Source organism: Rhipicephalus microplus, chromosome 10 (assembly GCF_043290135.1).
Source record: "Rhipicephalus microplus isolate Deutch F79 chromosome 10, USDA_Rmic, whole genome shotgun sequence".
Taxonomy (NCBI): Eukaryota; Metazoa; Arthropoda; class Arachnida; order Ixodida; family Ixodidae; genus Rhipicephalus; species Rhipicephalus microplus.
In genome coordinates, this window is record NC_134709.1 from 26,671,116 (window position 1) to 26,685,149 (window position 14,034).

The 14,034-nt window shown below is 45.7% G+C and overlaps 1 protein-coding gene across 9 annotated transcripts in view; it reads right to left on the bottom strand.

Moving 5' to 3' along the window:
• LOC119181027 (F-BAR domain only protein 2) overlaps positions 1 to 14,034 on the bottom strand; it is a 79,872-nt gene that overhangs the window by 36,806 nt on the left and 29,032 nt on the right. For 5 of the 9 annotated variants that reach the window (XM_075875284.1, XM_075875286.1, XM_075875285.1 and 2 more), the window contains exon 7: positions 1,341 to 1,433. The exons of the other annotated variants lie outside the window; for them this stretch is intronic. In XM_075875284.1, coding sequence (XP_075731399.1) covers positions 1,341 to 1,433 — 93 coding nt within the window. The remainder of the gene's footprint in view (positions 1 to 1,340; positions 1,434 to 14,034) is intronic. 9 annotated transcript variants of the gene reach the window in all.

A 14,034-nucleotide genomic window follows, 5' to 3' on the forward strand; every position in this document is an offset into this window, starting at 1 on the left:
CCATCTCAATAAAAAAGTTGGCATCCTTGTGAAGTTTCTTCACTTGCCATCTACCCTGCCCCCAACGTCTATGGGATAATCCAGCACAGAAAGTGCATATACCAAATCTCGTACTTTGGCTGGTCTGCGACTTTTAGCTTTCCTGCTATTATTACTACTGCTGTACACTAACAAACCCACTAACGAACCATTTCGACAGACACGTTCATTCTAAAAGTTGTAGCTCAATTAGAAAATTTGTACAATCTCAGCACATACCAAGTGGAAGGCCTTGGCAGTTAACTTGTGCATCACTATTTAAATAGAAGACTCTTGATAGGGCTAACTATTCTGCTTAATAGAAAGTTCAAGCACCGGCAAGTTTCAGGTCACGCATGATACGACTTATCCGAGCGTGTGTTCAATAACCGCCTGACAGAGCCGGCTCTGCCGGCCGATACTGTCGCTGGTTCATCGTGTGCATTGCCGGTGAAGGCCAGAGAGACCAACATTGCAAGTTCCCATTCCAGTCGGGCATGCAGAGGGGCTTTCCAGGTTAATCGAAAAGCAGTTGCGTGTGTTAGGTGAAGAAAGCGAGTGGCGTGGGGTGCTTCAAAAGGAAAAGACGGTGCGTGGCGGGGAGCAGATGTGTCATCGCTCAAAGAAAAAAAAAATTCTTTCCGCATTCTACGAAGAGAGGAGGCACTTTCAATGTTGCGGCAAGTGTAACAAAATGCTGAAGAAATTGCATTGCCTCGGGCACTACTCGCAGGTCTCCGTACTGCGAAGAAAAGTGAATAAGATATCAGAGATCGAGTTCGTAATGAAACAACGCTGCTTGTGTTGTAAGAACCATGCAAATTCTATTAATTACTGCAAGGCCAAAGCCATAACAATTTACCAGCGTGTGAAAATCCTAATATCATGCCAAATCAACATCATTCTCAGAGAAATCAGGGCAACTTAAAGAACATGTCTTTAAAACCAATGCTGACACTGTCACACTGATTGAGCCTCTACGAAAACAGTGCATGTTTGCAGAGTTTTTATAATTACCAGTGACTTGATTATACTATTGAATTGCAGGAGTAAAGTGTACTTATATAGGAGGTTTTAAGTTAATTGCAAGCTGCTTTTCTCAACTTCACAGAAGTCATCGCTGCTACTGTTTTGTCAGTTGTGCTCGTTATTTCTACGTCCGTGACGCTGCGATGATTTCGGTGCCCTGCTGCGCTGGCGGCAACGGTTTCAGCAGTACCTCATCTCTCCGTTCTTCAGCCTCTTTTCAACAACTGATTCCTACTGCTACCATACGAGAACTGTAAAAAAAAAATTATTGCAAGCTAAACTATAGACTTTACATTTAGAAGATCGCAGCGAGGTTCGGGCAAGGGACTCTCTCTTGGGGGCAGCTGTGGAGTTGGCTTGGCTGCCGTTGGCATCGACTCCTGCGCCTGAAGGGGGGAAACAGAGACCACCGGTACACTTTGGCGTCACCTTCGGCCGTTTCCTCAAGAGTGAAAGTGCGTGGCGCTTTGCAGATCGCCGTTTCGCTGCTGCTGCATCTCTGGCACTGGGAGGGCCCGTTCATCGGCCGGCGTCTCTAACGGCTTTGGAAGCAACACAAATCTCAAAATATCATCGAAAGAGAAAACTTAAGCTCTCATAACTGGGTACCACCCTTCCCTGTTGTCCCATGCCTTTTTCAATCCCTTCAACGAGTGCAACTTCCTTGGACTACAAATATGAGGCTAACATTGGGCTAAGCTCCCACAAAAAATTGTAACAGCTACCCTTGTCAGCAGAAAGCTGAATTTGCTCTCAAATCATTAATTAGAGTTAACAAGAAGGTTCGAAGCGTCAACCACTGTTTAGAGAAAATGCTGATGTACATAAAACCCTCAATTCTGTACTGTAGGCACAAGCCCTGAAGAGGCCACAGTGGCTAAATTATCACACTCACTGAACATTATGAAATTATCCAGAAACAACTTATATCTATTCATGGTGCAAAACGAGGAATGTTTAAACAGATCATAATCAAGAAAGCCTGAGCCACTCATTTCTAAAAACTTTAGTGACTTGACTCTGAAATATGCTCTGTGCTAAGACTAAAGCGAATTCAGCAACATAATTACCTTAACTATTGAGTCCCGCAACAAAAGATTAAACTAGCATCTTCCCTACAATCACGAAAGTGCAGCAAAGAAAGCCTAGATCAAATAAAAGAAAAAAAAACAAAGCACAAGGGCCTATAGAAGTCTGGGCAACTCACTTCACGGAATGTTTTCAGTCTCGTTCTAAAAAAAAGGGGGGGGGGGAGGGGGCACCTTTTCCACCTGTGGCTTGGCTGAGCGAGAATCCAAGCCAAAGCCAAAGCCAGAAAATCTAGAACAGGCGGCGCAGCAACTGAAGTTGAAACAATGCAGCCAGCGAGAAGCCAGCGAAGCTTAGCGGCGCACCTGCGTATCTGCGCGCTGCTCGAGGGCGAAGGTCGAGCAGAAAAAAAATTTGCGAATAAAAAGCAGAGTTGCAAACATAAAACACAACGACACGTCGAGGTGCTGTCGACGAATTCGTCGGCAGGTAACGAGAGAGGAAGTGAGGCACGAAACACCAGCCGAGCACAGTAGAGTGGTGCGACAGAAAAGACAAGTGCAAACAACAAACAGGTAAAAACGACCCACCCCGTAAAGAGACAAAATAAGGAGGAAAAAAATTAAGGATGTAAGTAGAAACAGTGTTCCTTTTAAAAGAGCCAGTGAACTTCCATGCATGACAATGGCACAGATGAACAATGCATACGCGAGCACTGAAACGAAACAAACCAACAGAAATCACACAACAGGCTCAAAATACACAAAGAAAAAAATAAGAAGAAACAAGCAAACAAGTGATTATGCAGTCCATAATTGAGTCAATAATTAAAGGTAATGCCCTCACTCTTTTGTAATGGCTAAAACACTACAGCGCGGCACATATGCAAGTACGCTCACGCATAAGCAAGCACCTCTGAATTAGTGGAGTCATCTTTCTACCACTTTTTTACCTTCATTTACTAACAGTGCAAATTTTATTGATGAATGGCTGAATAGAAATAACTTTTTTTAAGAATTATAAAAACTGGGCTTAAAGTCCTTTTTTTTAAGTGCACAACTGCTCCTTTTATTCAGAACTACGACTGCTTGAACTTGTTCGTTCCATGTCAATATCAGGATTTAGGACTCCGTACGCTGCATCCGTTACGGTGCTGTGCACGTAAAAAAAAAACTAGCTCAGTACGCGGGAGCCAATAGTTATGCGCATGCGTTCCACGTAAAGCATGGCATTATTGCATATTTGAAGCTGTTATGGACGCTACGTAGACAGTACTAAAACACGCTATTGAACATATGTCATACGCAGCGCAAGAAACACATGAAGGTGCGAAACATACTAGCTGTAATGTAAGTTGTCTCGACTTCTAATGCATCCGTGACACTTTGCACTACAACTTGTAAATGCTTTTAGTCATTTACCTCTGCAAAGAATGGAATTCAATGAAACCAGCATTTGCAAATTTAGCTATTTTATTTTGCACTTATCGAATAAGGCACTTGTGTTTAACTTTTCAGGCACCACTTTGATATTACCGCTAACCCCATCACAATCCTGTTCTTAGCTCTCTTTATGTAAAAAAAAAATTTCACAAAACTTTCCCGGAAGTGAACAAAACTTTTGGCAGACCAATATCTTCTCGTGTTTGAGAAGAGGCATTGTGGCGCTGTTACAGAATGGTTCCTGGTCCTTTACAGCAACAAAAATTGTTAATTTGGAATGAGAAATCATCGAATTTCCCGTCGCGTTGCAAGAGCGTGTTGGACATGCCACCACAACGTCCTTGTCCTCAAACCTGTCCCTAAAATAGAGCTAGGTAGAGCTCATACTACCTGTACTAGGATCAACACATACACTACAAAACACAAGAAAGAGCCCTAAAGACAAACACAGTAATTATTATTGGGAAACGTTCAAAAAGAAAAACTATTCTGGATAAATCATAAAACTATTATCCCCTCAAACTTGGGTTGTTGAGGAGAAATTTTCAACACTTCCTTATTTTTACTACATTGGCCAATGAAAGAATCATAAATGTTGAATTTTAAAGGTTCAGTGCATTCATCGAGTGAAAGCACTGCACCGAATAGATGCATTAGGCAGACTAGATGCTTTTAGGTAGGTGTGTAGAAAACAGTTCATGGTGTTTGCAATAACACCTGCTTATCTGTCTTTCCCTCTCTCCAGAAAAAAAAAGATACAGGCCAAACAAAAATAGATAAACGACCATGTGGGAACAAGTAAAACGAAAGTGGGAGAGATCAAATGTCAGTAGGGACGTGAAAACAAGAGATAGCAGTGGAAAGGTGGGATGGATAAGTGGCCACAAGAAAAACGACGCTTAAAAAAAGACAAATATACACAAAAAGGGTTAATGCATCGTGTTATTATTTCTTTTCCTCTTTGTTTCCTATAACAAGTCTGTTATGAATAGCATGAACTTTTTTTAATGAAAGAAATAAATTAAGCAAGGACAACTCGTTTTAGCTCCTGCCTTTTATGTATACATGAACTAGCACTGCTTTATCCTAATATTGCCTATTTTATTGGGTTAACAAAAGGTATAAATGTGATAGCATGGAAAACTGGGCGAGTTGATTCAAGGACATCCTCGGAAACATTGTGGGGCATGCACACAGCGAACATCGTGTATTTGGTGTATTTCTTTCAATAAACTGAGCTGTGAGTTCGCGCCTGTCCGTCTTCTTACTTTTCGTTTTCCCGTCCACTGTGTGCGCGCCGAAATGTCTCTAAGAATGTATAAATGCATATGGAGACACTGTCCTGACTTTATAGTTAACTGAACTACACTTTTGTGGTCTATTCACTACTGATACTGTCGAAACGAACTAAGGAGCATTAACTTGACCCAGCAACCCACATCAAGCCTTTTTTTGTGCATGACGTTAATTCAGAGAATCGATGTATGCAACAGGCCTTTTGAAACAGATTCATGTTCAGATAATGAAATCATCAGAGCAATAAATTTCAGCATAAGTTCGCAGTACATATGATTCCCTATTCTAGTGCGGGGGATGCTATTGTTTCTTCCCAAGTTTTATCGCTAGTGCTAGTAGTACTGGCAGCTAAAAGGATAAAAGCTTCGTTTGCACACGTTACACGAGATGAAGAGAATAGAATGCCAACACGCTAACCCGCAAGCGCAGAAATATTTTTAATAAATGAAAATCAGACTGGTCGAAACACGGTGGTGGCAGAAGAAGTGATGGACGAAGCTTTGAATACGGTAAAATCACAGGCAAGCGGTCCCCTTATGGTAAACGATAATTCGACAAGATTTGAGGGGGAGGAGATGGGGTTTGCTCCCCCGTGGATCAAAATTCAAGATGGCTGCAGAAAAGCAGCTACGAATAAAGAATTGTGCACCTGTGCATCTAATTAAATGCTTTATTGAATACCCATGCATTCACTGTTTTCATTTGCCCTCGTCAGGCGAATAAAAACAGTGAACGAAACTGAAAATGACGAGAGGGGAGAAGAAGTCGCATATTTTAAATCTGACGAATCGGGAAAGGTGGCACTTGTCCGGGTAGGGGCGCTCTTGCTCGTGATTTTAAGGTAACCTAATCATACACTGAAGAAATGATAAAGAAAATGAAAATGCTGAGGAAACCAGGGGTGTGAGGATTGAGTGCCCCATGTGTTTGCCACAACGCCACGGGTGGGTTTGTACCAAACATAATTAAACACAATCATTCACTAATAAGCAGGTGCCAAGATACTGAAATGGTAATAATGACGAAAGTAATGAGCGTACAGCAACTGAAACACGGGCAGAGCTAAGAGGAAAGAACTAAGCGACCGTATGGCTTGTAGCGGGGCTACCCATCGGACTGCTTCTTCCATCCAAACTTCGTTGCATTTCTCCAGCTTTTGTTACAACCATTTCCGAGTGAAATAACTATGACCGGAAAATTGGTGCTGTATAGTAGTTTTCTTTATGCAAATAGAGTTAAGCGACACCTATTGCTTTGTTTTTCAAAGCCCTTCAACATATAGTACTTGTGTTGAGCCAACAGAACAATTTCAATTCTGTTTCTTTTGGCACTGCGCTAGTGGTCTAAGCCACATTCCGCCCATGCTACCAACTAGATAGGTTGGTCATGCACAGTACCCGAGAGGAAAAGACCAGAAATTGGTAAAATGGATTGATGCGTTACACTGATTCTTGATTGATGATTTGTTTTCTTTTTTTCTTTAGAGGTTGCTACCAAGTGTTTACCACAAAGCAGCGCCCATGTCTTCAGCATACCAAGCAAAGCATGAAGGCTGTTAGTTGTCGACATGACTCGTCAAACACGGAATCATTTTTCTGAATCCAGTGAAGTGAATTCTAAGAACAAATGCCCTTTTCAAGAAGTATTTGTATCACATAAGTACAAATGTTGAGCTTTGGACATCCATACTTCAATGCTCTGTGCTCTCAAGCTAAAAAAAGGCCAGAGACCATGGCTAGGTGTCGTAATGGCTAGCATCGAGGTGGAAGGATGACAACGCACTGCTCTGTCACTTCTCGAAGGATGCAGACGACGCACGACGGAGAACGGGGTAGATAAAAATTCGCGCATTGGAAAGAAGGTGACGTACACTATGGTGATTTGTTCTAATCCGCTCGCAACGACTTCATTATCCCCGGTGAGTACAGCATTATTTAGCGTGTGTGGATTCTTGTAAATATTCAGGAATATCTAAGCAAGCAGTATAGTTCAGTTTATATGCGCAAGCTCTTTAGGAAATTTGTTGCATAATGTATGCGAGTAGCGAGTATTTGTCGTGTTTGCTTGTTTTTTGCACAAGTTGTTGTGCTACCCATTTTTGAATTAAAGGGACACTAAAGGCAACTATTAAGCCAACATTGATTGTTGAAATAGCGGTCCATAAACCTCGTAGTGCTACTTTTGTGACAAGGAAGAGCGTATTTTGAAATAAAATCACGTTTTAGTGGATCACATCGGGTTAGCGCTTTTCAAATTACCCGCCTCAAGACGCGGACCGACTGACGTCACTGTTGCCGTGCACAACGTTGCCCGGCGTTACTGCACTAGTAACAGCAGACTGAAAGCAGCGGGAACCACAGGAGCAACAACGGCCAATGATCGATTTCCTGCCATTGGCTCAGAGATTGCAGACATTTTTGGGTGAACTGCGCCCCACTCGATGGCACCACCTGTCCAGTGTAACTACGCGAAAATCGAATTTTCGAACCACTCACGCCATTCCCCATAGTAACGTCCGGCGGTTCTTTTTTTCATGAATCAAACCAAAACGAACAAGCAGCATTTTATTGAGTCTCTTCATGCACGGAAGGTTCTTTATTTAGTGCAGCTGGATCGATTACCAGTGATTAATTGTAGGCGGTCCGTCTGATGTCACTGGGATCATTTTGAGAATGTCCTACAGCGGCGCTTGTGTTCTTGTGCATTTACCTTAATTTCTGGGTAAGTAGGGCACTGATGTTCATAACATCGCCGTTTTAAATCTTGACATACATTGAGCTTTCTCCGACGTAAATTGTTACTTAACTTTAGTGTCCCTTTAAGCTTCTCTAATCCTTACTCCCAAAAATATTTTATTTCGCATGTGTATATATACACGTGCCCAAACAGATGCGCGAATATACATAAATGATGAGTGTACCTTACAAAAAGAAATAACTTCACTAAGGGCACAATTCCTTTTACATGTTTACCTGCTTGGGGGTGCCTCTGCAGCCACAAGTTCTGCCGTCAATCTGGTAAGACATTCATGTCAGTAATAGGTGTTCTTTCGCTTCACAGTACTGCCAAGCAGGTCAACCGTGACAAGTGACTGGTGCAGTGAAACTGCAGAAGTGAATGGCCACATGCAAGGTGTCCTGAATAATTCTGCTTTAGGAAGATGGAACTTTTCCTTCTGCTTTGCATTGGGAGCTGTGCTACGGCTAACGGATCAGGGGGCGTTGCCAGAGACGAATGCTCACTCGCAGAGTCGGTCGGCAGCTACAAGTCCATCGATAAAATTGAACATCGTTTTGGTCATTCCGCAAGCTAACAGTTCATTTCACTTTCTTCCCTTTAGACTGCAGAAACAGTAATGTAATAACTGTTCTGGTTTTACATCCCAAAACCTCAATACGAATAGGAGGGATAACACGGTGGAGGGATCGAGAAACGTCAACCGCCTGTGGTTCTTTAATGAGCACCTAAATTAGTGCACACCTGCATTATTATGCACCTCAATTATTAGCACCTAAATTAGTAGACGGGCTTCCAGCATTTCACTATATGCAGCCACCCCGGGAAGGATTCCATCCTGTAACCTTCAGATCAATAGCAAGGCACCATAACCAGTAGACAACCGCGGCGGGTCGTAGCAAATTCTATAGGATCTCAATGCTCACAAAAGTTGACAGGAAAAAGAAATGAGGAATGCTGGAATAGGTCCAGCAGGAATCGGTGATGAGCAGGAGGTTTCATGAAAGGAAAACTTGTCATCCATCTGAAGACAGCTGTGCTGCCGGAGAAACGCGACCAGGTGGATGACTTGCCGTACATTCACGCATGTATGTATTTAGGCCCAGCACGTAAACAACGGCTCAGTATACTAGCAATAACATCTTTTCCGAAAACTTAGAAAGATTATGAACCTGTCTGTTACCATTTAACATCGATCTACTGATTACGAAAGTGGTGCTCAAGAAGCAATTATATTTGTTCTGCGCATGCAGTCATGAAGGCTTTCTGAACTACTCTCCCTTGAAGCACAATGCAGCTTAGTGGCAAGGGAAAACCTTGCTTTCGAATGTGGCTTGACAAAATCGCCGCTCTACTGCTTACAGTAAGAATTTCATGCTTGTTCAGATACAAATCATTGCTTGGTAGACAAACTACTGCCATAGTGAAGCCACATCTAAGTAAAACAAGAAAGCACATATTTAAAAATTACCCTTGCAATAAATGTTATGATTGGCTGTCCATAGGTCGCCGAGTAGCGAGAGCATGCGACGGACGCGAATCACATCGGCTCCGGCTCAGGTTCAATTTCAAGAAGAATTTCTTCCTGGCGACCTGTTGCAACAATAGGAACTTGTTCCTAGCATCACCACTGTCAAGCCTATATCGGACTTCAACCTGTGAGTGCGCTTTTAAACGTTTTAACGCTTTCGAAAGTTCTTGAAGAGGTCCACCTCGCTAACCCTAACAAGCCGGAGACGCGGCTTGGACAGAACGCCGCCCCGCTCTACAGCGGATGGCGAGCGTCTCTGGGAGCGTCGCAGCCGACGAGAAGCACTCATTGCCCTCTCGCTCCACGGACCACATGATGGATACGCAGACCAGTCAAGACGCCGATACGCAGGTGAGCGATGAGGACAACGCAAATCCATGGATCACTGTTACCAAGAGAGCGAACAAACGCCGACAGCTGCAACCCCATAACGTACCGACTGAACAGCTGCCCAGCACGCCGTCTGAGCCCGCTCTACGCCAGAGCCGGCCTAGGACGCGTCTACCAAGACTCCCACCGCTACCTGCCGAGGACTACAAGCTAGCAATCCGTCCCCATGGTGGATTAAATCTCAGCAAGGTTAGCCCCAAGACATTACTTCTCGCCATAGTTCATGCAGCAAATATACGCAGTGAGAAGCCTGATATCAAGCTTCGAGTTGACGAAAATCAAAATGTGCTAACAATAAGCACCTCATCTGAACACATCCCCATGGCACTTGGACAAATCACCAAAATTACAGTGCACGCAACAACCTACGACATCACCTCTTATGGTATTGCGCCTGATAATTCGTGCAAAGGGGTGGTCAACGGAATAGGCCATGAAATCACACCAGACGAATTCCTGACAGAAGTTGAAGTACCGGGCTACGAGGTCCTTACGTGCAGACGCCTCGGCAACTCCGGAGCAATGGTGCTCACATTTTGTGGCAAGCGAGTCCCTTTCTTCGTGAACGCGTACGGACAGGCTCTCCGCTGCTACCTCTACAAACGGACTATTCCCCACTGTAGAAAGTGCAACAAAACTGGACACCGCGAAGATGTGTGCCCACAGCCTCCTGACACACCGAAATGTCGAGTGTGCGGGGATTCACTATCACCCAACAACCACGAGTGCCGCCCTTCTTGCATGCTTTGTGGTGGCGACCACCCGACGGCTGCCAAACCATGCCCAAAGCGGTTTTTGCCACCTGTCGACCGACGCAAACCACCCCGGTCAGCTACTCCCACCAAGAAGGCCCAGTCACCATCTCCCAGCCCCGGACGGCAGAGCAGTGCGTCCGGGAGTGCAGCCAGGCGAAGGAGCCATTCCAGGGATAAGTCGGGGCCCAAGCGAGGAAACTCGTCATCGCGGAGTGGTTTCGCTGGCCAGCCGGGATCTCAAGGCTGGCACACGGACGGGACAACGCATCATCATGGCCAGCAAAGCGGTTCCCACAAGAAAGCACAAACGGTAAGCTGGGCAGGGCAGTTCCCTCCTCTCCCTCCCTCTCCACACCAGTCCCACTCCCTCACACAAACATCAACGCAGGAAAGAACACCACAACCAACGCCACCTAGACTACCACAACCCATGTCAGTAGACACTCAGCTTCACCCTGACATGTCGTCAACTACGGCACGATCCGACTATTGCACACGAGAGGCGTTGAACGAAATGGCTACTTCTTTAAGGAACGAATTCGCAACTATGATGCAGGTAGAAATGCAGAAAATGAAGGATAGCATTATGGCTGAACTAACAGCTCCACTCCAACAATTGATCCAGCAGGCCCTGCAACCTGCTATCCAGCAGATTGTAACGGATGTTAAACAGCAGATATCGGCTGCACTTGGCCAACTTGATATTTCGCCATCTGCACCAAAACGCACCACGTCTCCGACACGTGAAACACAGCGACCGCATCCTTACATACGCCCCTCCCGTTTCCTATCACCGTCCCGAAAAACCGTCCCAACAGCCGCAGCTGCTGCAGTCCCGCTTCCCACCACCCTCCACCAAGATTTAGCACATTCCGAAATGCCTCCGTGTACTACCGAGGCCCCGCTATTGCATGATCATGGCGAGAAACCGTAGGTCAACGCGTGACACCCCTCAACTCCTACGTGTGTGGCAGTGGAAGTGCAGGGGGTATCGTAGGAAACGCGGAGCTCTAATGCAATTTATTGCGACGCAGCAGATTACTCCCGATGTCATAGCGTTACAAGAAGTACAATGTACCCCTACGCTTCCGGGTTACACCACATACACGGACGTAACGAACAATACACCACATCGCACAGCTACATTAGTTTCTAAGCATGTCACTGTCATAGAACACACCCTTCAAAGCACCTCCATCTCACACGTACTTCTCGAATTAGTCCCGTGCTCTCGTTCCAGTAGCAGCCTGTACGTGCTTAACGTTTACAGTGCACCTAACGCCAGGAACGATGACTTCGGTAATCTATTCGCACAAATCTGCAAGTTGGGTAAACAAATAGTTATTGTAGGAGATTTCAATGCCCCCCATCCGGCTTGGGGCTACGCAACAGAAACGCCTAAAGGCCGACGACTCGCACAGGTTCTCGCGATTCATCGCATGACCCTGCTGACAGAACCTGATCAACCCACTCGCCTAGGTAATAGTGTGAGCAGGGACACATGCCCCGACCTCACGATAGTCAAGGGCGTTAGTCACCATTCCTGGTGCAACCTCATGGTGAATCTAGGCAGTGATCACCATATACTAACTACAGAGCTCCAAGTAGCAGCCACGCGTGCCCCAGAGCGCATCATAAAACTAACGAATTGGGATGCATTTAGGCGTAATCGTACAACTACCCATCAGGACTCTCCTTCCCTAGAGGCTTGGATATTAAAACTTCACTCCGATTTTCAAAGAGCTACCAAACACATCGCTGCGACGACAGAAACGCCGGATGTGGACCGGCATCTGCTACATCTCTGGGATGCCCACAGAGGCTTGACACGGCGGTGGCGGCGACAGAAACATAACCGAAAACTTCGTCTCCGAATCGCCAAACTAGCTACTGAGGCACAGGACTATGCGAACATCCTCACTAGCAATAATTGGCATAACTTCTGTGATCGACTCAACAGCTCACTAAGTACACCTCGAACGTGGCGTATACTCCGTGCTCTTTTAAATCCCACGCAGACAAAATCACACACTGCTAACGCAATCCGCACCATTCTCCACAAATCAGGGCTCGACGATAACACTCTGCTGCACACCTTAAAGCAACACTATGTATCCACGGGCCCCCATCCCACCTACCGTGATTATCCACACGTACACGATACGCCTCTAGATGAGGACATTACAGAAGCAGAGGTTAGGGCAGCTTTGCAAAGCATTAAGCGCAACACAGCACCCGGTACAGACGGGATTACGTACACACTTCTGCGTAATTTAGATGACCAGTCCATCGAATATTTAACCGCTTTTTACAACGAACATTGGAAAAACGGCACGCTACCACAGGAGTGGCGACACGCAGAAATCATACTTATTCCAAAGCCTGGCAAGCCGCTATCCCTCCAGAATCTTCGCCCTATATCCTTAACTTCATGTGTAGCTAAACTCTTTGAACGCGTTGTTCTCTCTCGACTACAACCATTTCTCGAAGACAATCACTTTTTTCCTGATACACTATTCGGTTACCGTCCTGTTATCTCTACACAGGACGTATTATTACAGCTTAAGGAGGACGTGTTGGATAGCCCCACTTCAAACCAGGTCCGAGCTATTCTGGCCCTGGATCTGAAGGGTGCTTTTGACAACGTCTCCCACGACCTTATTCTTGACAATCTCGCTTCATCTCGGTGTGGCTCACGTATCTACAATTACGTCAGGTCCTTTCTTTCTGACCGCACGGCCACTATTGGGATTGGAGACCTCCGTTCGGACGTCATTCGTCTCGCAGGCAGAGGAACACCACAGGGCTCGGTTCTCTCGCCCACTTTGTTCAACGTGGCTATGGCTAAACTCCCTTCCCTATTACAACAGGTTCCCAACATCCAGCATGCCATCTATGCAGATGACATTACAATTTGGGCGACCAAAGGATCAGACGGAACCATTCAGGACGCCCTACAGGAAGCTGTGTCTGTGGTACAAGACTATGCTGCTGCCGGCAGCCTTACGTGCTCAGTGGATAAGTCGGAGTTGTTATTAGTATACAAGCGGCGCCGCAAAACCGCTGATTCTCCTGACATTTCGCTGTTTCTTGATGGCCATCCTATCCCTCTGGTACCACGAATTCGCATTTTAGGCCTCTACCTTCAGTCCGACGGCAAGGCCTCGTACACTACACACCTTTTGGCTCAGCAGATAACTCAAATTACACACATGATCCAACGCATCACCAATCGCAGGAGAGGCCTCTGTGAGAAAGATGTCCTCCGCTTAGTACAAGCACTCATAGTTAGTCGGCTCACCTATCATCTTCCCTTTCACAATCTCACTCTAGCTCAAATAAAAAAGATGGACATCCTTCTACGGACAGCTGTGAAGGCGGCTATCGGCTTGCCTCCACACGCATCTACACAACGCCTCCTTCAATTAGGAGTCCACAACACCATAACCGAACTCATCGAGGCCCAGCGCAATAGTCAGCTTCAACGGCTCAGGCAGACCCGTCAGGGCTGCGCCATCCTGTCTCGTCATGGCTACCCGATTCCTCAAAAACCCGCACAAGTACCGCGATATAAACTTGCTTCTACTGTACGCGCACTCATCAAAGTGCCTCCGATTCCACGCAATATGAATCCCTCCCGCCACGCCGGTCGTCGACGTGCCCGAGTTCAGGCTATGACACGCGTCTTTGGTGATGGTACATCAGACTTACAAGTACTTTACACTGATGCAGCACGCTACCCAGAGAAGTCAGCCATGTGTTTAGCCGTGACAGATGACACAGACGCCCTTGTGGCGTCTGCCACACT